We start from the raw sequence: 23,210 nt of genomic DNA, 5'->3' as shown, positions 1-23,210 counted from the left end.
TGGCAAAGGAACTTTCTGCAGCGAGTGCAGCTGTAGCTATTCAGCTATCACTCACTACTGCTCTGATGTACATAGGATGGATGTGTTTTCCTCATGTTGCTCAGATTTTGTATTTGCAGTAACTGTTATTTACATACAGAATGCTTAATTTACCACCTACACAACCTGGCTCAGCCTGCGCCCCATCATTTCTTGTGGTGTTCTGTTCACATGGTGTATCACACGAGGCCATGCTGTTCTCAAAGAGGAGCCCAATCTCAGAGCACGGGCAGGGCGTCACAGAGGTGGAAGGAGCTGGTTCCCAGCTCACCGGCTGGTGTGTGGAACGGGGGAGCAGCCGTCTCCTTTCCCCCGTGCCTGATGTGGGCAGCCTTGCCTTGCCTGCCAGCAGGAGGTGGTTGTCTGAAATGGGTCAATTTAAAAGCACAGCAGCCAGAGTGATGCTTCCAAAGATCCTGCATTACAGTAGGCACAGCAGAAGCACGGACCTCTCATCAGTCTCGAGGTGCTGAGGGGTCCCTGCCCCAGTCCCTGGTACAGGTTTGCCAGTGATGAATCAGAAACTGCTCTGAGCAGCCAGCTGCAAAGAGCCACTGCAGCGTCACTCTGTCAAAGGCCAACTCCACAAAGCCACGCAGGCACTGGGCAGGCGGTGGGGTTAGTCAAAGCACGAGCAGATTTAACAGGGTTTAATGGATCACTGAGAGACTTGCTGGACTGTTTGTATACCCACATGACAAGCACACAATACTACAGATTAGTTCAAACATCTTCAGCAATCCCAAGAATAGCCTAAAAAAGTGAAACTGAAGTCAACACAGGCTTCTTAACATTTATTAATTAATCCATCAGTGTAAGGCTGCTAATTAATGTCACACTTGGCTGCAGCACAAGAAGAAACCTACCAGACACGATGAACATTTGACAGCCTTATAGATAGGAAAAATGCCAGCCACACCGCCGGGAGGGTACACAGAAAGCACATCTACATGTGATCCAAATCCTTCATCCTTCATCCTCTTCCTCAGCCAGTAAGATGCTTGTGAGCTGCTCCTCAGAGACAGATAGTTCCTGGCAGGCTCCCATGGCCTGACTGAGGTAGACAGCAAGTATATGTTTGCACTGCAAATAATAGCGCAGCCAAGTTAACAGCAGGAGCAACGCAGGAATGTCATGCTCTATCTGGAAGCCACAAAAATCCATCCTGGCCAGAATGGATCTAATGAAGCGCTCACCCCTCCCACGAACATGGTTCCCTCTTGGCACACCAAGCCCTGGCACAGGCTGGCGCTCCAGTTGCACCAGGTCAGTTCTGCCATCAGGATAATGTAATACAGGGATGTGACACACAGCAAAGTGTTAACTGGCTCCCGATGCCCTCCCCACACGCATGCAGGAGAAGGTAGATCCAGACTATAAAGAACAAGAGTCAGCTTGGTACTGTCTGGCAGCCCACACGACTCTCAAAAACAAGAGTATTAGTCCCAGCTGACCAAGGTCCTGGCACAGACGGGCTTCCCATGAGGGAGGGATGGTTGGCACACAGCTGGGGGACACTTGCAGACCAATTAGTTACCCTGAGCCCTTCCTCACTGGCACCAGGTGAACTGCATCACTTCATCAGCCAGACTCCATGTGGCAGTTCCATTAGCAGCTATAGCCCTTATTCCAAGAGACCAGGGATTATTCATCTCTTGAAAGTCAGCACACTAGTGCATAATTAAGAACAAAAGCCCTCCCTAGCCCTAGTAAGGCCTAGCTCCACCCAAATATCGCAACTCCCAGAGGCCAGATTATGCAGTGGGTCAGGCACAGCCTGCCTGGCCAACTCAACACTCATGCTTCCTTGGAAACTTCAGGCTGCTCAGGTTCAAGGAGCAGAGCACAGCCTTCTCCCTGGCTCCCTGACCCGGCCCCAGGCTAAGGCAGACAACTTACCAGAAGGCTCTCGCTCTTCTGCAGTACAGTAAAACCAAAAGCGGGACACGTGCAGAAGTGGCAGGAACTGTAGCAGGTGTAGAGTTTGCCTGAGCTCCCAAGGACCTGAAATAAAGGCAGTCAGAGGAAGCGTGAGTCAGAGACAGCATTCACTTTTAATTTCTCTAACTCTTAGCATGTATCTGGCCTGATGTCCTCTCTGCAATGACTCACAGCATACAACTGGCAAGCAGGTGCCACAATACAAAAGCATCCCCAAAGACTGCAGCAACCCATCTAAGCTTGAAGCTCCTCAGCTTTCTCACGGCCTCTACACGCTTCTCTCCCTACAGCCGAGGAAGCGCTCCTGTACGTACACCCATGCTTGCACCAGACCTTGGCTCCGGTGACTGGTCTGCTGCTAAGAGATCAGGAAGAGGGCAGTGGCACCGAGCACAGAGCCCCCTCCCCTGATGTCCCAAAGCTGGCAGCACAGCGAGCTGCCAGCCCCTCCGGCGAGCTTCCTCCCCCAGTACTGGCAGACACAGGGTAGTTGAAGATGACAAAGACTCTCTTGACACAGAAAGCTCATTTGTGAATCCAGGGCCACCACGAACCTGGGGATGGAAGGTGAGCGGCAGCGAGCACTCGCAGTGAGGCCTTTTCTAACTAGCTCCAGTGGCTGAAGGCTGCAAAGGCTCTTGCTGTTCTGCTCCCCAAACCAGCTGCAGCTATTGGAATCCAGTTTTGTCTGAATAAACAAAGTTGAAGTCTCCGGAGAAGAAGCCTTCCTGCTCCATCTCTGGTTTGGGAACAGCACTGCCTCCTTTTCCCACATGCTGTTCCGCTGCAAGGCTGGTACTGAGGCATATTGCTCTGCACCACGGGCACAGGCCGCAGGGAGCCAGGCGAGGGAAGCATTCGTTTCCAGCATGGAGAAGCTGACAGGCAATCCGTGAACTGCTGGAGCCAACTGCCTGGTATAGGAAAGCCAACCTATGGATTATTTCTCTTTTGGTTTCTTCAAGACTGGAAAACAGGTTTTAAAAAGCTACTTTAAGAGCCAATTGCTCTGCCCTCTCCTATTGCAAGGGAAGGGTCTGCAGTTGCAGTCTTTAAGCAGAAACCTGCGCTCGATAGCATGAACATTACTAATGCTCTGAGGCCTAAACTGAGTGCACCCAATTACCACAGAGTATTTGCCACGATGCGTCTCATATCTGCCACAGCAAGAGTAAATGCTTTGTGTCAGCTCTGTGGCCTCAACAGCTGGCACTAACTCTTCCTGGATATTCCAGAGAATAGTGGTGATTTACATGGGTGTAATCACCAGCAGTGCCCTCCTCTGCACACAAGCCTCTGGGCTCTGATGGCACACCACACTCCTCTCCCATACCAGGCTTTAGATTCTGGTTGGGTTTGTGGCACACACACACCTAAATCCAAAGAAAAACACAAAAAAGTGAAAAGACAGTGGAGCTCTGCAGAGTGCTGCTCCCCTCCAGGATGCCCCTGGCACTCCTAAGTCCCTCCAGAGGAACATCGTCCCTCCCGGTCCAGAGCTGCACTTGCAAGGGGAGCCTTCCCCTGTCCTCTGGAGCTCTCTCTGCACCCCTTGTCCAACAGGTAACGTCCACAAGTTTAAGCTCTCCCACAGAAGCGCCTATGCCTCACAATCCCCCTTACTGCCACCAGATTCAGGACACAAGACTCACATTCCCATTTCAGAGTAAACCATTCTTTTTTCAGTCTGGCCTTTACCCTGGGCCCTCCTTATACTCCAGGCTGAGTTTGTTTCACTTGTGATAAGTTTGTTTTTCTCTAGCCCTTTTGATTGTTTTTTCCAAGATGAAATATTCCAATGGTGCCTTTCCTTCAGAAGTGTTTTCCTTTGAGGAGGGGGGGAAGACACAGACACTGCCAGATTTCGGCTGAGTTTAGCGTTCCCCTGTCCTGACCCACATGGCAAGAATTCCGCTTCTGCCTAATAAGGCAGAATCTAAAATCCAAAGACGAAGAGAAAAAGGTGCCTCTGTTTCTGGCCAGCTGCAGCCAAGCCAGGCACTGGGTACTCTCTTGGCTCCGAGATGCTGTAAGACTTCCTTCCGCTGCCCTCATCTCCAGGCGCTTGCTGGCTGCACAGCGAGGAAAAATCACCTTGGTGGTGGTGTCCCTGCCAGTGTGGGGGGATGCAGGAGGGCCAGCTGTGGCACCACGGCAGCTACTGCTGCCACCAGTGTACAGCTAGGTAGCACCACAGTCTGTGCCAGGACCTGATGCTCAAATCCTTCGCGGTGGGGCAGGTTGCCATACAGTTCTAGGAAATTAATTAAAAAAGACATAAAGAAGAATCCCATAAAAGTGCAGGATATGAGCAATGCAAGTGACAGTTAGCAGGAGGGCTAAAGCACTGCCTCTCCCGCCGCTAACTGGCTTCACTCCCACAGCTCACAGCATTTCTGCAACTCAGGCATAGTTCATAGGTGCCTGAACTGCCGCCTGCTCACCACTTCACACTTCTGCCGAATCCAGCACAGGTCCACCATCAGCCAGCATCCACCACCTCTGCAGCAGGTAAGACTTATTTATCCCTGACCTGGAGTTACAAGTGTTGGCTTTAGTCTGCAGCGTAGGAGGTATTATACAAGCTCTTCTGTGATGATTAATAACTCTGAGGTAACATCAGCCCTTGAATAGCCCATCGGTGCTACCCCCCTATTAAGTAGCAAGGGCATTAAAAGACGAATCATAGCTTTCACTTGACTGAGGACTCTTTCTTCTCCCATCTCAGTTCCTGAGGGCAAGAGCTGCCTACACTACAGGCTGCAGTCCTAGGGCCTGTCTGAGCAGAGCCATTTTGCCCTGAAGCAGTACCTAAGATGTGCTGGGTGGTATGGAACGCAAACAGCATTTTAGCCTGTGAAGTATCAGCATCTCAGATTTGGTTACGATGACCCAGAGGAGTTTCACAATAGGACCAGCCTCATGGTCTCAATGAGAACTGTTCTCCAGATTCAGCTGCAAGTGAAAGCACTACCTCACATACCAGCTCAAACACATCTGGGTGCAAACGGCAGAGCTGACTTTCTGGGGAATAACTGAAAGGGATGACTGTGCATGTGTCCAGGCAGCCACGGATGTCCCCCACTCCCCACTGCACTGGGCATGCTCTCTGCTGAGGGAGAAGTGTACATACTTCTGGGATACATGGTACACACAAGCTGGGATACGTGTCTACACCACACACACATGAATGAAGAGCCAGTGATGCTACCCAGCTACTCTAAAGTGCAGTATCCTACTCACTGTTTCGGTTTCTACAGCCCCAGATTGTGTTCCTGTCATTGCTCCAGCCAGCGGCCTCAGGGGAGGCTCTGCTGTTTGTTTCTGCATCTCAGACAGCTGTGCTGAGGAAGAATTTCGCAATGGGACCAGCCTCACACCCCCAGAGAAAATATCTCTTCAGATTCCTCTGTTAATGAACTCATCAGCATGGCCTTAATCAGCAATCAAGCTCCTCTAAAGAGGAATGCTGCTCACAAGCAGGCAGGGACTGTTCCTGTAGGCTGCCTGTCAGCTGGGGGGACACAGGCACCGACCCCGGGTGATGCAGGGGGGCCGCTCACATCATACCCGTCAGCTACAAAGGACCTGGCTGAAGGCTGGGCTTGTCCTAGAATCACAGAATCATACAGGTTGGAAAAGACCTCTAAGATCATCGTGTCCAACCGTCAACCCAACACCACCATGCCCACTACACCATGTCCCTAAGCGCCTCATCTACATGTCTTTTAAATACCTCCAGGGATGGTGACTCAACCACTTCCCTGGGCAGCCTGTTCCAAGGCCTGACCACTCTTTCAGTAAAGAAATTTTTCCTCATGTCCAATCTAAACCTCCCTTGGCGCAACTTGAGGCCATTTCCTCTCATCCTATCGCTAGTTACTTGGGAGAAGAGACCAACCCCCACCTCAGTACAGCCTCCTTTCAGGGAGTTGTAGAGCACGATGAGGTCTCCCCTCAGCCTCCTCTTCTCCAGGCTAAACAACCCCAGTTCCCTCAGCCGCTCCTACGTTAACTCCTGGTGACCAGCCCTGATCTACCTGTCCAGGGGTTCCTTCCCCACCGGGGAACCGGTGGCTCCCTCTACCTGCAGCGGCAGGAGGACAGCAGTTCTTACACTTGCTCTTTTCCAGTGTGCACCAGTTGAGCCAACTGTTGGAGCCATCAGTAGACATTAATCAATCAGCTCCCATTCGGTGACTGCAGGACTGCCACCAGCAGGAATTTTTGGCCCCTCGCTTCAGTGGGGAGAGGGCTGGGCGGCGTGGAGGGGTGCCTGCCTTGCTGCAGCACATGCAGTTTGAGGCAGGACTGTTCAGCAACGACCCCGCCCAGACCAGAACAGGGTGTCAGGGCAGCACCCAGCATACCAAAGCCCTCTCGCCGTGCTCCTCTGATCTCCTCCATGTCTCATGAGGCTTCCTGCATCTAAGAGATGAGTATTAGGCCTCTTAAGGTGCAGATAACTCTGCCATGCTGCAGAAAAGCTGTAAGCATGTGAGCACACATTTAGGCTCCCTGGGAAGACCAGAGGCTCTAAGCAGTCCCCCTCATCTTTCACACAAAAGGGCGCTAAGTGAAGACAGTGCATCCCAGCCTGCAAAGCTCTGCCTTAGCGTGCATGGCCCGACAAAGCTCTGCAAGGAGAATGTGACCATTCTCTGCCCAGTGGCATATTCAGCTGAGCAACAGTAAAAAAGGAAAAGCCTTTAAGCATTCAATTACTAAGGCAGTTGCTGTCTAAGGGTCCTGGAAGCCGTGCTTCTTAGGCGTTAACAAATACCCACAGGCAAGCCCTCGACTCAAATCAAAGGCTGTGTTCTTGAATGTTTATGAATCATGCCTCTCTGGAGGGGCTGATGTCCTCTCCGAGGCCCCAGAAGAGATAAAGACTCCATGTGTAAATCAAGCAATGCAAGCTCTGAACACGTGAAAAATGTTTGTGTCATTACCCAGGCCTGGCTTCACAGCTCTTCTCTTACCCTAGATGACCCCAAAGCATCCAATGAAGGAGGGCAGGCCCTTTGAGGGAGGATATTTGAAAATGTTCCTCTTGGCTGCTGCAACAGCGAGCAAAGGGATTTCCCCCTTCTCTGGTGTGTGAAAAAGCACAGCACCAGGTTCAGCTATCTGAGCGCTAAGTAGAAAGAATTGGGTGCTTCTTCACCAAAATCTTATGGGCACAGGGTCCCACTGCTTATACAGCCTTAGCTAGGGCACAGCACACAGTGTCTCTCTGACTCTGTGACCCCATGGGCTGGATGCAGCTGGTCAACGGCTCGCAGAACAGGCAGGCTGTCCCCAACAGAGATGCCACCCGTGCTGTGGCACAGTAGAGCAAGGAATTGTGCCTACCACAGAAAAGTCAGAAGGAAGTGCCAATGGCTCCTCTCTTCACCTAATGAGCCTCAGCTCCATCTCTGATCCTGTGCCATTTTATGAAGATGTTTCTGTGATTCACAGACTTGGCTACAGTGAACTAGAAGGAAACCCAGGGATTTGGCCTGTGTTGCTTCCTCCCAGGCAACAAGGATCCTGTTGCCAAATAGAGGTCAAGAGCGTTCAGGACACAGAATTTGGAGTGCAACAGGGAAAGAAATGCAGTGATGGCAGATAGCACTCTATTGCATACAGTTTGACAAGAGGAAGAACTGCCTTTGCTGGATAGGATGAAAGTAATGAAGCAAAATTAGCAATCCCTGGAAAACTTCCTTCTGATTGTGATACCCACAAACATGTAAGAAATCATCTCTGACTGGCTGGGAGCCACAAAGAAAACGGTGGTGTACCATGCTGTTCTAATTCTAATCTGTGGCTACTGCTCTCCAGTATCACTTTAGGAGTTTGTAAAACGCTGATATTCTCTCCATCCTTATCCAAGTGCCCTTCCATGTTCTGCAAGTTAGGAAAATATTGGCTCACATGTCAACGGGAAACCATCAGAAAGTAAGACTGAAGAGGAGAAAAACAGTGTGTACCTGGTATGCAGTCCTTCCACTGGGGGACATGACTCGGGTGACAGAACGCTGATCCACCAAATCCAAAGCTGGGACAGCAGATGGGCCAAATATGAACTTCAGCCTGAAAAAGAATGCGTCTCTAGTTAGGTCACACCACAAAAGGAGGTCACCTGGCTTAGCCTTAATCCATGGGATTTAGCCCTATGGAGGCCAGAAGGCCTGTAGCCAAAGGTTCCCATTGCCTCTCAAAATCCCACCAGTAACAGCTCCATTAATTACGCTACCAAGCAATGAAGTGTATTTGTCATTCTCAGCTTTGCTGTCTTTCTCCAAGTGACCACCAATTCCTGCCCTGTCCCTCTGAGACAATCCCAGCTGACAATCGCTCTCCTGGAAGACAGACAGGACTCAGTCCTTAAGGACAGCCTCTACTCCGCCAGCTATTCGGAGCATCTATGTGGTTTTTGATATTCGTAAGAGAACTTCCAAATTTCCAAGCTGCGCCCAAACAGTCCCACATCTCTTTGCAAAATCCCACTCAGATTTAATTACAAGGCATTTTAAAGATTTTTCTTACACAGGACATTACAGCTTAAGTGTTTCTTCTTCAGCACTATGACCCAAACACTATTCTGGCTGCCTGCTGCACAAACAGGACATGAAGTGGTTCCTGTCCTGAACTAAAATGAGACAAAGTGCATCAGAGACACAGAAATGAGATTTTTTTAGTCAGTCTCTATGACTCTGACAGTGTTAGCCATGTAGGTGAGGAGTTATCTTTGAGCAGCATTTCAGGCTTGACAGTCCCTTTACAGATCACTGATTATTGCAAAGGGAGTGTAGGTGAAGCAAGAGACACGAGTTCTCCTTACAGTGATCTGATCTGCCTTTTTGTTAGTATTCCCGTAGTTCTTCCGATACAAACTCTGTATAGACAGAGCACTGGTGCTTAACCAATTTATCAAACAGTGAATCTAGACTCTAAAGCTGGAAACTTTGCTTCTGCCCAGCACTCTAAATACACTAGGTCTTCTTCAGGGAAAACTGCACCTCTGGCAGCAAAAGCAAGACATGCTGACAAAGAGAAGATGCAGGAAGGAAATCCTGGGGGATGCACAGTGCTGGGGATCCAAGAGAGGTTACAGGCAACAGGCAGTGTCACACAGGCAGCCCAATTATCCTTGTTGCGGTAAACTTGTGAAACTGTCTCATGAGCACAATGAGCATAAACATGGATTTTAGTGGGGGCAGCACCAGGTAAACCAGAGGACACAGAGGCAGACTTGCTAATGCTAAGGGGAAAAGGGGTTCGTGCTCTGGGACACCTTAGTTGTACATACAGGCTGTCCTGGATGAGTTGCTCTGGATCAGATTATTGATCAGTTGGTCTTGAATCCCACCTCCAGTCATGGCCCACACATGATGCCTTGGAGCAAGGAGAGAGCCACAACGATACCTAGCTCCTTGAGCAAGAGGAAATGCAGCGGTAGGGCTCCTTCCTCATCCCAGGGAAACTGGTTTGAACCCTGGAGAACGAATGAGTCATTTTGTAGCGATCGCGTCTCCTCTATCACAGTCACAACTGAGGTATAAATTATTCTTTCTCTACCCACCAAACTGCATCAATAGGAAGCTAAAGACCATCAGGGAAATACTTAAGACGCTCCACTGCACATGGACCCACCGGATAGCAGTAGTTTTTACATCTGTAATCCAGCTACCAGCAGGGCTCAGAGACAGCAAATTTATTCCAGATAAACACCCAGGGACAGCACATGCCTTATTTCACTCCACCCTCCCTAAAAACCCTTTCCCTTTCCTTTCCTTCCAAGCAGCACACGTCACCATCCAGGGGCGCACCACTGCACAACTTTTAGAGGGTGGCCCTGGGGTGGGGTAAAGACGAGGTGAGCCAGGTTTGCTCAGGTACATGTTTGCTTCCTGCAAAACACGGCCTCTACGCAACTCTCTCCTTGGCCTCGGTCCTGTGAGGCAGCACCATGGAGGCACATGCTGGTGTTTGGCCGCTGCTGTGCTCGGTGCTGTAAAATTCCACACCAGCAAGTGGAAAAATAAAGAGCTGTGAGTCCTGAAGGCACAGTAATTTCCATCTACATACTCGTTGTCTGCACATCCCCTGCTGTGCAAGGGTATATGATAAGCTGTATGTCAAATACGGACATCTGTACCTTTAGCCTATTGTCCAGGCAGCTCATAGGCTTAAAAGTTATTCTAGACCTGTATATCCAGCTGCTCTGAATGTGTTCCAAAGAGCTCAGGGGCAACTCAGTTAGCTTTACAGACCTTTTCGCCGCTGAGAAAAATCTGTGTAGTCTAGGTTAGTTACAAGGGTAAACAACAAGAAAATCAGCAGTGATGAAAAGATAGTACAAAACATGAGCATGAGAACAGGAGAAAGCAGAGGAACGTTTCCAACTCCAGTGAAGACACAAAGAGCCAAGGCAGAGCCCTGGCGTCTCAGCAGCATGGCTGACCTATGCGTCTGAGTCAATCTCATTGATAACAAGCCAAGCAGACAGACTTATTCCAGGAAGACCAAAACTTCAGTTGCACAAACTCATGGCAATAAGGATTGGCTTCATCTGAGGACTGAGAGGAGGTGGGTGGGGGAACACTCAACGTAAGACATTCCTTAATGATTAGGTTTGGGACTATAAAGGGGCTGAGTTTAATGAGTTTCAGTAACTCTTTCAAATTTGGGGAATTCTTTTTTCATGTATATAATTCCATCAGTCTAACAGGAAGCAAGTAAGAGAAATGCCCAAAGGAAATTCATGGACTTCAGAGATTTGGAAGAGATTCAGAAATTAAATCAGAATACTTCTGAGCTGCTGGTCACAGGGAATTGATGGAAATCTGACTGCCAAGAGTTACCACCCAACCGTTATTAAACTTAACACGGGAATTTCTTTCCTCCTCTTTTCTTTTACGACACAAAGGAAACAAAAAGTTACAAGACTTGTCAAATATAATCCCACCCTTCAAAGGCCATTGTGGTCCCAGAAGAAGGAGCCAGCATGCATACCTTTCACAAGTGTTATGTTAGATAACTTTGGACCCAAAGATATTAAGACCTGAAGGGTTCCTGGTGATCTCCTCTCCTGGCTAAATTACAGGCAGGAAAGAACACAAAGTTAAAGATGAATCTGAAAAGCCTTTCTTACTGTGATGGTGACTTTTCTCTACCTTCAACAACAATTAGTGAGGGCTGCAGAAGTTGTGAAACTTGGATCTCTTAGGAGACTGCTTGGGAATGACTGAAATATTCACAAGCTTCAATCAACACAAGGATGATGAAGTTGACCTGAGACTTCTTCTAAACAGAAGAAAACTTTCAGGGTAATCTTCAAGTTAACAATTCCCTTGTGCAGAGGGATGATACATTCACTTCTCCCTTTCTATCACACATCCCCATGACTCAAACAGAAGAAGAGATCTCAGGATGCTGCTGTGCTCACAATGATATGAACGCAGCGGAGATGCAGCACTCCAGCAGCATGAATCACTCTGAAACACAGTCCACTCTCACAGAAAACTCATTCCAGATCTGAGGGTGGACTCGGAGCTCAGGTTCAACATTCTGGGTTTCTGCATGTTTAATCCACCCAAATTAGAGCAAGTCATCACAGGAGATTCAGCGATACAGAGATAATTTCATGAATCTCTGGAAAAACCCTCGAGACTGTCTCTTCGGACCTTCATTTCCACTACCAGTAAAAACACGTAGCAACTCTGCATGAGAAACATGTACTGGTCAAACACAGGAAAAAAATAGCAGCGCTATGAAGAGAGCAGATTACCAGCTGCCGTTTAGCAGGACACTTGGGACAAGAACTGAAGCAAAAGATACTTACCCCAGCAGCAGGTCATCAGGGACTGCAACAAAAAGAAAACGAAGTGTGATTTTGCTGAACTTCCCCACTATGAGAGACATCAACGTCACAGGGAGTCTAGTGTCTCCCTAACGTACCCCCAGAGGCCACACAGGACTGTAGTGCTCTACCCATCCTCTCTAGCTACCAAAAAGCAACAAGGAGCAGTAAAATGATCTGCTATCGTAGTGCGAAGGCACTTATCAAGTACAGCAATTAAATATACATTCAGAACCACAGGGATTCATTTTAAAATGAAATGTGGAAGCCCAAGTATACTTTCTTTTATAATATCCTACTTTTAAAAGCATGCAACAAAAGGCATACGGCCTCAACATCTTACTCTGTCACTTTAAGAAGTTGGTTAAAAATATATATATCGGTTTCCCTGAAACTCTCTTGGCATGAGTTGAAAACTCTGGTATCAAAACTTTAAAAATGTTGTTCTTTTCCCAGCATAGTCTTGCAGGGCGCCACTAGTTTATAGCTTTTAATACAGCACATAGAAACATAATGTCTTCACTTATTAGAACTTCTTGTTAAGATGGAAAATTACTCTTAAGAAAACCAGCCTGTTGTAGCTAACAGCTTAGGCTCTGATCATCCAATCTGATCTTTCTGTTATCACTAATGGGACACAGTGTACTACATCTCTGTATTCCACTGGAAGATCAGGACTTTTGTCTTTAAAATCCTTTGTTCCAACAATTCAAAATATTCTCTATGACTTATGCTGTTGGTTTGACTTTTCCAACTTTATTCTAATTTAATTCTCCAAAGTGATTGATCAGTTTGTTTCTGCAGTTATGTCCCAGTGTACTATTTTGGTGCTTTAAGGAAAAGTATACCTTAAAAGGAATGTTGACTTTTTTCTTCTAGTTTACAACAGGATTTATAAAGCTCTTTTAAAAAGTCACATGTAGATTTTGGATCTACTCTAACCTGACAGGAGCCATACTACAAGTATGCCAGAAAGCTGTCAATGTGGTCACCCTGGCAGTTTAGACATTAAGTCTCTGCCCACTTCCCACTCAAATGTAGTACCCAAAGAGACTTCTATGAATGTTTATTTGGTTGGTTTCAGTGCAGTTAAAATATTCCTTAAATAGAAGAACCATTCTGCACTACTTAACAAATAAACACAAACCTGTGTTTATTCTTTCAGCACAGATTACAGAACTATGTTAGTAATCCAGAGTGCAATGAAGGTAATTGTTCTTAACTAGCTGCTAGAATTGGCCAATATCTAATTGTTGGCTTAGGCTTGCTTAATTCAAGCAACGGGAAAGCTGTTCTTTGCCCTGGGATCACTAACACATCACCCTCTGCCGGTCAGTCATGAAACATGATCGTTTTTATGAAGATTTCCCTTTCAACTCTACTTTTGAAATTAGCGAGTCTATAGAAATAGCAGTACAGTAGGCACAACAAAATGCCTACCTAAAGTATGTAAATTATCATCTCCCAAGTGCAACCATTTACACTACAAGCTCTAAGCAAGCAGCATTGCCCTAGGTCCCACGTTCAAAAAAGGGCCCAACCTGGTCTAATTTTTGGAAGGACCTGACTTTTAGAAGGGGGCTGCTCCTCATTACCTGTGCTTCAAACCCCTTGGTGTCCAGGCAAGTTGTATCAAGTACAGCAATTAAATATACACTCAGAACCACAGCGATTAATTTTAAAAAGAAATGTGGAAGCCCAAATATACTTACTTTTATACTATCCTACTGTTAAAAGCATGCAAGAAAAGGTATGCAGCCTCAACATTTTGTTCTGCCATTCCTGAAAGTGAAGGCCAGCCCTTATGCAACACTGTCTGCAAAAGATGCAAGCGAAGAGAGGCTGATGGCCCTCATTGCTACCTGAAGGTTTGACAGTATTACTGGCCCACCGCCTGCTGGGATGGTTCTTTTTTTCTTTACGTACCGTGTGAGGTCTCCTGAAAAGCCTTTTTGATCTCTTTCAAAAGCTCTTCTGCTACTGCTGGCAAGGTACTATCCATCTCATTGGCACTGGCCTCGTGACTGGAAGCAAGACAGAAGAGAACAGGAGACAGCGGGAAATCATTAAGGTCACCACAGATACTATGAAGCAGGACAGTTTATCTGGGCAGTACTCTATTTCAACCCTGCGATGAGGCCAAGGAAAGGGCATCCTCAGCACCTTTTCAACCGTGTTTTTTACACCTTCTCAGAACAAAGGGCTTCTCAAACACACACGGGTGTCTCTCAGACCCCCCCACGTATAAACAGACCCCGTGGAAGGACAGGGGTGAAACGAAGAAGTCTTCGAAAAACTCTCTAAGACTCAATTTGGAGTTTTAGAAAGCAGGTATTCTTTATTAGAGTGCTGGACGCACAGGGGATCGCTCCACCTATATGCGTGCCAAATCACTTAACCATAGAAGCTATATACAGTTAGAGTACACATATTCATTACATTTCCCGGAATTCATTAAAATATGTCTTCACACATACTTAGTTCTAGCTCCTGGCTTAAGTAGCGTAATTCTCACTAGCACCACCCTCTTATCTTAAGATACAAGGTGGGCCTCCTTATCTAGAATACTAAGTTTCAAGGCCTTTTTACCTACTATGTGTCAGGTCGGCCTGTTCCTAACCATCTGCATCATTTCAACCAAAGAACTGTAAATCTCTTCATTGTTCCTTCGTACTTGACATTAATTCCTATCAGGGGCGATACAGCCGGCAACAGCAAGAGGCTGTGGCCTGGAGCGTGCCGGCGCTGGGCCAAGGCAGTTCCCGGCAGAGGAGGCCGCACAGCCCACCCGCCGCCGCCCGCGCCCCTGCGGCAGAGGGGGCCTGGCAGTCCCCGGGGCCCGCGAGCCGCGCTGGGGGTCTCTCAGGGAAGGGCCGGCGGCTGCCAGGCCTCGGCAGCGGGAGCCGCGCTAGCGCCGCCCCGCACGGCGGCTGCTCCCCGCTGCGGTCCCCGGGGGCTCCCTCGGCACGGCGGAGCCGCGTCGGAGCTATTTAGAGCCGCCGGTCCTGGGACGGCGACCCCGGGGCCGGGCCTACCTGTGGCCGCGCAGCCATGAGGGCGCGTCTCCATAGCAACAGGCGCCCTTTGACCCGGGTGACGCACCGGCCCGCATCACGTGGCGAGGGGCGAGCTCTTAAAGGGCCCGCGCGTGAGGATGCTGGCGGCAGGGGTGCCGCGGGCCCTATGGCGCCTGGCCGCCCGGCGCTGCCCTGCGGGGCTCCCGCCGCCCCGGACCGCCTGGAGCGGCGCGGCCCGCGGGGAGGAGGGCAGCGGCAGGACGGGGTTCGCGCGGCGGCGGTGGGCCCGGCCGGTCGGGGGTGCCCTGGGCTTCCTCGGAGGTGAGGCGGGCCGCGGGCCGGGGCGGCTCGGGGCAGGGCGGTGCGGGCGGCGGTCACCCTCGCCCCGCAGCCCTCTCCCTCTTCCCCAGGGACGCCGAAGAGGATGGCGAGGACGCCATTATCCTGCTGCTGAAGAGAGCCAAGGTGAGGCGCCGTGCCCTGCAGGGCGCGGACATGGCGGCCGGGGTCGCGGGGTGTTACCTCAGCGGGGGACCGGGACCCGTCACGCGTGGGCCCTGGCGGGTGACCGGCCCCTCGGCTTTTCCCCCCTCACTCTGCAGCTCAGCGTCATGAAGGGCGAGCTGGGGGAGGCCGAGCAGGTCCTGCACCAAGCCCTGCGGCTGTCGCACCAGTCGGATAACAGGAAAGCCATCGTCTACACCTACAGCATGGTGAGGCTCCGGGGGGGTGGCGGGGGGTGGGCTGGCCGCCCTCCTGCTCGGGGCTGCCCCACGTCGTGTCTGGTCCCTGCTAGAAGTCGCCGTGGGGCTGCAGTTCCCTTCGGGGGGTGTAGTGCCATATGCTGGGGCTGTAGGTAGAAGGAAAAGTTGTGTTGAGGCTAGACCTCAGGCTTTGTGGGGCTCCAGCACTGTCTGTCTCTTCCAGATGGCAAACGTGGCCTTCATGCGGGGACAGCTGGACAATGTGAGTAACTCTGGTTTTTTTCCCACAGAATTTAAGAGGCTGACAAGTGCAAGGTCTTGTCATGTCCAAGATCGTGAAGGTGTGTATACTGAGAGTTGTGAGGCAGAGATCTTGCAGTCCAAAGCAGAATAATTTGCCTTGGGACTGCAGTCCCACAGAGCATGTGCTGCTAAGAAGGGTGCTTTCACAGTTAAATTTTGAGCTCCAACATGGTGTGCAAGGGAAGGAATACTTACTGTCAACGCCACAGTCAGGCGTTTAGATGGCTGTCCCAAGGAGAATCTCTGAAGGCACACAGATGTGGGAAACTCATGGCTGGTGCAGGAGTCCTAAAGTCCTTTCCAGTCCGAACTGAAAGGACCCTACTAGTTGGCAGTACCGTTGGGCTCTGGTTAGCCTTTCCCTTCTGACTGGTCTTGACAGACAGTGTAAATGCCACAAATTGTGAGCCGGGTTTCTCCCAGTAGTCTGCTTCCATAAAGGGCAGAGATACTTCGTTTTAAATGCCATCATTCCTCAGTATTCTCTTCAAAATTCTCATTTCAGGCAGAAAAGCTCTACAAAGCAAGTATGAGCTATTTGCTTGCAGGGGACACAAAGGAGGTATGTTCTTCTGGTAAAGGCTTTCAGCTTGAAGTATTAACAATTCTTTGGTCTATTTCTTGTGCTGTAATACCTCTTACTGGGAATTTGCAATACTAGCTATGAGCTTGCCGGCTTCTCAAGAACTTCCTTTAAGGGGATGGCAGCTCTGGAGACAACAGGATGGGCATTTCCAAGGTCTAAACTTGTTCTCTGGTAAAGTAATGTTTCTTTGGGGGAGATGCAAAAAGAGTAACAGTTGTGTTGTGTGTCCTCCTGGCAGGATGACAATGCAATCCTTGAGATGTCCCTCAAGCTGGCCAGTATCTATGCAGCTCAGAAACAGTGAGTTCGCTGCTAAAGGCATCTTCTGCTTTCATCTCAGCTTCACAGTGGCAGTGGTGGCCAAGCAGGGGCTCTTTAAGAATAGAGTGCCTGAGGAAGCTTTGGTGTGACAAGATACCATCAACATAAAGGTTCCCACAGGCATGATATTTGCTTACCTGCTGTCATGCAGCACAGTGATTGCTGTTACCACCTGCCCGGCTTAGGGCAGAAGTAGCCATAGAGGACATCGCTCTTTAGTCTTACATCCACACCTCACAGGAGAGGCGGCTTTTGAAGCAGTTGGTGGTGGTAACTTGTGGCTTTTTTTTTCAGTGGAGCATGAGCATGGGTTGCCTTAGCTGGCCTTGTTTGGGGGAAGGGGGGGCCCTCTCCACCTCTTGGATCCCTTTGTCCATGGGTCAAGAGAAGGGTCCAGGCCATCATCAAGAAGAGAGCACTGAGGGCAAGAAGGATCTGGTGCAGGGGAAAAGCTGTCTTACAGGCCCTCTAGAATGAGGGTGTTCACATCTGTCCTTTCAGGGATGGAAGGAGCCTTGCTTTGCTGAGTTGTTGTACTTTGCAGGCACAAATTAGCCCTGGCTGGCTATGAGTTCTGCATCCTGACCTTAGAGGAGAAGATTGCCAAGCAAAAGGACTTGCCTGAGGACGTCTTACCAGGTGGGACTGCCATGTCTGTCGAAGGCTTCTCTCATTATCTTTTCTCCATTTCCCTGTCCTTGATGTTACTTTCCATATTGCCTAAGCACCATCTTCATGTCAATCTGTGTCTTCACACTGCATGAGTTTCCTACTCTTGTAGGATGGAGACTCATGCTTGATCTTGTAGAAGTGATCACTTCCACTCCTCTCTATTTGCAGCTGAAGAAAAGGCCAACACCCGTCTCTTGCTTGGGATGAGCCTAGACTCCTATGCTCGCTATCTCCTAAACATTAACCAGCTCCCAGTGGCCCAAAAAATGTATGAGAAGGCTCTGCAGATATCAAATGATGTTCAGGGAGAGACTCATCCACAGGTGATGTGTACAATGGTAGTTGGACTACTAGGGAAAGAAAGCCTGATCTCCTAGGGAATGAGGCAGCCTTAAAAGCAGCTTTGCTGGCATCAAATGTACACAGCACTGCATTAGCTTCTGTTTTCCTGCCAGGAAGAATGAGCATGCAGCATGCTGATATAAAATATAAGACACTTCCTTACTGAAAGCTTCTCTGGGAAACACTACTTTTACTAGTGTGACAGGGGTATGAATATGATGCTTCTGCTGACTTCCACACAAGTCTTGCTCTGAGGCTTCCTTTTCTGTCCTGGTGCAGACTGTGGTCCTGATGAATGACTTAGCAACTGTACTGGATGCTCAGGGGCACTACGATGAGGCACACTCCTATGTGAAGAGGGCAGCTGAGCTGGCAAAGGAGACTCAACACCCTGAGGAGCACATGGTGCTGAATAACCTGGCAGCAATTCTGATGCACAAAGGTAAGTAAATAAGTGTCCAACCTATGTCACTGTGCTTGTGCTGACTGCAGATACCTGTACTGTAGAACGGGACTACAGTGTTATTTTTGTGTTACTATTTTTAGTTTAAGCAGTAGGTTGTCTGACTTGGTGTAGGCAACTTGTATTATGTTCAAATTGAATTCAGCTGCTGAAGGATCCTGTCCAAGATAAATGCAGTACTGGTGCATCTGACTTAAAAGGTTGCCAGGGAATCTAGTTTCCCTTGTCCTGCATGTATAGTAACTTGAGTATGCTTGAGACTTGTTTCAATCAGATCTTAATGCTAAAGCAGCACCTTGTCCTGACATCATTGCTGCTGTCTAGCTCTTCTAGTTGGCACCTTATGCTGAATGTTTTCTGAACCTCCCTAGTTCCTGAAGTGTTCCAAGTAGTCTTTTGCATGTCCTATGCATGTGCTCAGCTTCAGGAAGGGACTCTGAAAATGGGCAATGTAGTTGCCTAGCCATGCCACTTTTTCCTCTTGCTACAGAAGACTTTCTGCAAGCAAAACAAGTGTACAAAGAAGCTCTCAAGCAGGCACAACAGAAGGGAGATGTTGCTTCTGTCCAGCATATCCAGGAAGAACTAGCTGAGCTGGCCAAGAGGAGAAAGGGCTCCAAATGAGTTTGGCCACGGGGCCCAACCTTGAGGTGGCTGACAGCAGCAAGGGTTGGTCAATACAAGCAGCCTGGGACCAGTTTGGTGCAATTCTCCAGGGGAAGAACGATGAGGAGTTTAAGGACTGCTTAACTAGAAGGGCTGCTATTGCTTAACAAGAATGGCTGCTATTGCCTAACAACTTAGCCCAAAATAAAGTTGTGAAATCTTAACTACGTAAATTTGTGGTGTAGTCTATGGTTAGAGGGACCTACTGTGCTAGTGATTTAACTTTGTCTTGACTGCCAGTAAAGTGCAAGTCTAGCCTGGTATTAATACTTGCAGTTAAGTCAAGGAGTGTATTTGTGTCAGTGCTACAGTTCCGTACGTATCAGCTTCAACAGACCATTTCCCAGACTATTCCCGTACTATGACAGAGCTGTAGGTCCACGTCCTTTTCAAACAGGTTGTCTGAAGTCTAAGTGTTTTTCTTCAAAGCATCTGGCATCCAAAGATAGAATATGCCCCCTCAGAGGAGAGGTGAGATTATGTTACCAAAGCAGAGCTGCTGTCAGAAATAAAACACTCAGCTACCTTACTCCAGTCAAGAGCACAGTAAGTGCCAAAGCTGTCCTCCTTTCTTGGATAGGACAGCACTAGAATGCTGAGGCTTCCTGTTGGAAAAGATGGTATGTACATATGTTTGTAAGGTACATGCCTTCATGTGAATCTAGTATGCACAGCCTGCTTATACAACAAAATTTTTCGGTTCTGCCCTGCAGGGAAGCCTAATGTTAAAGACAAAGGAGAATTAAACTGGAAGTTATCAAATCCGTATTTAGCTAGGATAGTAGAACTGTAATTCTGTCACTAACCAAGCATTATTTTCACCTCTCATTTTTAAGAACTTCAGCTGTTTGGTATATCTCAATGTTAATTGCATCACTATTAGTTTACTTACAGTAGCATTAGTGGCTTCAACTCTGCTTAACTTTGAGCTAAGAAGAGGCATGCAGGTTTTCTAAAGTAGATGGCCACTGAAGCTGGAAAAACTCAAGTCACATATACAGCTTTGTTCTCAGCAAGCTAGGAAGTAAAAATATGGCTGTTACAGGCACGCTTGTACTAACAGAAAGGCTCTAACACATCAGAGCCAATCATCTTTAAAGTTCTGGTTTTTGGTTTTTAAGTGGCAGACCTTAGACACTCCAGCAGTGTTAACTCGGAACCCTACAGCACCCCTTAAGGAAAGCGTTTAGCCTGTTCTCGTGAACACAAGAGGGAGACACAGGAAAGGCAAATGGAGAACTGATCCCCTTTATTGATTGGTCTGAATCCAGAAGTCACTGTCTACTGAAGACATTGTGTGGAAAAAAAAAAGTTGAGTTTTATGATGCATGGGTTTTTCAAGTCTTAAATGATTTCATATCAGAATCACGAAACATATCAAGATGAAAGCATTGTGAAAGCGCTGATCAGAAATCAGTTAAAAATTTGTAGTAAACTACACTTTGTAAACATGATTTATAAACACCTTCCTGTTTGAAACAGGTCAGATGTAATTCCATACTTGAAGATTACTGGAATTGTGGTAAACCCTAACTTAGGCTCTGGAGCGGTTTTTTACACTGGAGAAGTTAGAACTCTGATAACAAACAAAAAAGCAGCAACATTTTATGTGCAAATGCCACTCAAGCTGTATCTTAGGAGAAAGTGACTATCCTACTTTGGATATCTTGCTGCTGCAGCAGCAATAACATGAAGCTTTGCAATGAACATGCTATACTTACTGTACATTAGCAAAGACATTTGTCTGTACATGCCTCTTTCACGTTGTATTTGTTACACTAAGAGAGTGAGAACAAGTGAGTTTTAGAATGGAACTTAACTCTCCACTCCAAATTTAAATCCACAAAAAGGGCAGATCAACTTGTTTTCCAGTATATGTTGCTGTGGGAACAAAAAAGTTAAAATAAGAGCACAGGTCTACAAACGATGAAAAATTCACTACTTTAAGCCAAAAGGGTAAAGGATGGGAGGGTGAGAAAAAACTTTCTTAGAGAAAGACTGCAAGGAGATTTAAGACTGCGAACTGATCTACTCTGATGCACTGTTTAAAAAAAGTAGCAGAATAATTCTGTAGTTGCAACACAGTGTCAAATTTCCAAATTAGTTCCTTTGGATTTTTTCTTTCGCACACTTAGGGCAAAAAGGCGTTCCTCTGAAGTACTCCAAGTAAATTTGCTATCGATAAATAGTTCTGTACTTCTTCCTGTTTGTAACTGGACCATTACAGTCCTTCCATAAGATGTAGAGCTTACACGGCATAAGGTTACAGAGCTACATTATACCTTCCATACAACGTATTGCAAATACAGTGTTAAATTAAAAATATTTTGACTGGAAAAGAACTTCAAAGCAAAGACTGTTCATCAATGAGATGCAAAAGCAGTTTGGAATCTGACAGGCCATGCCGCCCCCCAACTCAGTGCTATCTGTAAATCAGTCCTTCTACCCCAGAAGATTTAAATTGACTTCCTGAGGTCAGTGCAGCAAAAAATAAGACGCTCTTGAAGATGGATGTCAGGACACCCTGTGATATCACTAACCGGATGTATGTATACATAAGCTACAAGCTTATCCTAGCAGGCAATGATAGATGAATGATTAAGGAGACTCTCCTAGTACCATATACAATTAAAAAAAAAAAAAAAATCACCCTAACAAGTATTGCACACTTTAGGAGTTAAGCCAAGCATTTTTAAGGACTTCCACCAAAAGCTTGCTTATAGGGCTAGGGATTGGGATGGGGACATAGACTGTAAAGTAATTGTACATAACAATTTTAAAATCAGACTGGAGGAAGGTAAAAATCACAGTACCTATTTCAAACTGGTTGTAACAGAAGCCAAGTAGTTGACTCGTGTGTTGCTCAATTATTCTATAAAAGCATTTTGTTTTATTTAAACTTGGGATGTAGAGGTTTTTCTTCTTAAAGGATTTATCAACCCACCCAGAGCCTCTGTTCAGATAAGTCATTTGCTGTGGTTAAATATGACAGTAAAATTTAGTAGCCTGTTTTGACTGCATACAATGCAGAAACAGAAAACACTAAGATAGGCTTTTGGGGCACATTTAAAATTCCCAGTGTGCATAACAGTGAGGTATGCCTCCAGAAGCTGTTCTTTTTGTTTGTTTAGGTTTTTTTTTTTCTTTTAAAAATGAACCATAACATACCCATGCAATAATATTTCTGCAGTGTTGCTAAATAAAACCAACTGCACCAAAAATTTACAATGTGGCAGAATTTAAAATTCAAAGAAATATATCATCTTATTCCAGCGAACTGGACTATGTTAATGTACAGAATTCATTAAGGGGTCAGTCTTAAAAATCAACATTTTCACAAGAGCTTGAACACCACTGAGAAAGTGTGTCTAGGGAAAAAAATTATATAAAAAGCACAATGCCTGCAAGAAGTGCCAAGGCATTAAATGGACAATGATGCTAGACTGGTTGGGAGGCTAGGGTTATGGTTAGGCTAGGCTGGTAGGGAGGCTAGGGTTATGAAGAGTACTCTACACTGGAGAAAATGCTTAAAAAAATTACAAAATGACCCCCAAAGTTTAGGCAATGATTTGAACATAAGTACACCAGATACTATAGCAAGGGAAAAAACACTGCAAAAAGTACTCTCTATTTACAGAAGAATGATTTAAAGACATTATGGTTTTCTTTACAAATAGATGTAGAACAGGAATAGTCCACATTTTTAAAAACTCTTTACATATTTATCTTTAGTAAGTCAACCTTCTTGATCACGATCCTCCAACACATGGCCTGTGCAGAAGGCATTTAACGGACTCTCCATTAATTCTTCATTGTGTGGCCCTTGCTCTCTTGGAAAGTCTCTATGGGCACAAGTCAAAAATAGATTTCTTTTTTTGACCCGCAAATTAAAAAAAAAAAAATATCTGCATAGTTCAGTCATCACTGTCAGACAGAGTCTCGTATTGTGCTGAAAGCAGTGGTGCAGGCTCTCGCTCCCATATCCTGTTCTGTTGGTGAGTGGTTGCTTGGCTCATGGACGGTGGGGCACACGCAATGGATGTTGGCGGTGTACTGCTGAGCATCCTCATCGTCAACGGGTTGTAAGGAAACTGTGTTGAACCTGAATCAAAGAGAGTTCCTCCCAGTCAAAAACATGAGCTGTTCTAAGAGATCTGTCTCTGAAAGATAGTCTGGTTTTGGTTGTGACAACTAGCAGAAAATCTGTTTCAGAAAGTCCTTACACGCTGTAATCTTTTGACCAATATACCAGTGTTACAGTATGTCTACATCTGACCTTTCTACAAATACCACATCTGGTTTA

At 47.1% G+C, this 23,210-nt stretch overlaps 3 protein-coding genes across 10 annotated transcripts in view; 1 reads left to right on the top strand and 2 right to left on the bottom strand.

The window, feature by feature from the left end:
* Positions 1 to 818: 818 nt before the first annotated feature.
* ZSWIM7 (zinc finger SWIM-type containing 7) lies at positions 819 to 20,109 on the bottom strand. 4 transcript variants are annotated; one of them, XM_075168598.1, is made up of 7 exons: positions 20,037 to 20,109; positions 19,800 to 19,924; positions 13,760 to 13,857; positions 11,816 to 11,837; positions 7,959 to 8,061; positions 1,939 to 2,043; positions 819 to 1,122 (listed from the first exon to the last, which is right to left on the bottom strand). In XM_075168598.1, the coding sequence occupies exons 2-7, from the start codon at positions 19,805 to 19,807 to the stop codon at positions 1,006 to 1,008; spliced, it is 453 nt and encodes a 150-aa protein (XP_075024699.1). In that variant the 5' UTR covers positions 19,808 to 19,924; positions 20,037 to 20,109; the 3' UTR covers positions 819 to 1,005. The 4 variants fall into 4 exon arrangements, with proteins under 4 accessions (XP_075024699.1, XP_075024700.1, XP_075024701.1 ...); XM_075168599.1 differs by lacking the exons at positions 19,800 to 19,924; positions 20,037 to 20,109 and adding exons at positions 14,423 to 14,520; positions 14,869 to 14,884; XM_075168600.1 differs by lacking the exons at positions 19,800 to 19,924; positions 20,037 to 20,109 and adding exons at positions 14,427 to 14,520; positions 14,869 to 14,884.
* Positions 14,870 to 22,075, top strand: TTC19 (tetratricopeptide repeat domain 19). Its single transcript, XM_075168591.1, is given in 11 exon segments — positions 14,870 to 14,955; positions 14,957 to 15,171; positions 15,242 to 15,315; positions 15,453 to 15,563; positions 15,778 to 15,816; positions 16,363 to 16,419; positions 16,682 to 16,743; positions 17,309 to 17,403; positions 17,605 to 17,759; positions 18,058 to 18,220; positions 18,732 to 22,075. Coding segments are annotated over 11 exon segments (1,176 nt in total). The 5' UTR covers positions 14,870 to 14,884; the 3' UTR covers positions 18,866 to 22,075.
* The window catches only part of NCOR1 (nuclear receptor corepressor 1), a 75,528-nt gene continuing 72,457 nt past the window's right edge, over positions 20,140 to 23,210 (bottom strand). For all 5 annotated transcript variants that reach the window (XR_012676576.1, XM_075168568.1, XM_075168570.1 and 2 more), the window contains one exon: positions 20,140 to 23,009. Coding sequence is in view for 4 of the 5 variants with exons in the window: in XM_075168568.1 (XP_075024669.1) it covers positions 22,822 to 23,009 (188 nt within the window). In the remaining variant the exon portion in view is untranslated. The remainder of the gene's footprint in view (positions 23,010 to 23,210) is intronic.

Source organism: Calonectris borealis, chromosome 19 (genome assembly GCF_964195595.1).
Source record: "Calonectris borealis chromosome 19, bCalBor7.hap1.2, whole genome shotgun sequence".
Lineage (NCBI taxonomy): Eukaryota > Metazoa > Chordata > Aves > Procellariiformes > Procellariidae > Calonectris > Calonectris borealis.
This window is presented reverse-complemented; position numbering and strand designations above follow the sequence as displayed.

Bases quoted from the DNA above. Each gene is read 5' to 3' on its own strand.
- ZSWIM7 (XM_075168597.1), bottom strand. The intron at 2,044-7,958 runs GTACACACTGTT...CCTTTATTTCAG, and splicing joins GTGGAAGGACTGCATACCAG to GTCCTTGGGAGCTCAGGCAA. The intron at 1,123-1,938 runs GTAAGTTGTCTG...TATTATTTGCAG, and splicing joins AGAAGAGCGAGAGCCTTCTG to TGCAAACATATACTTGCTGT.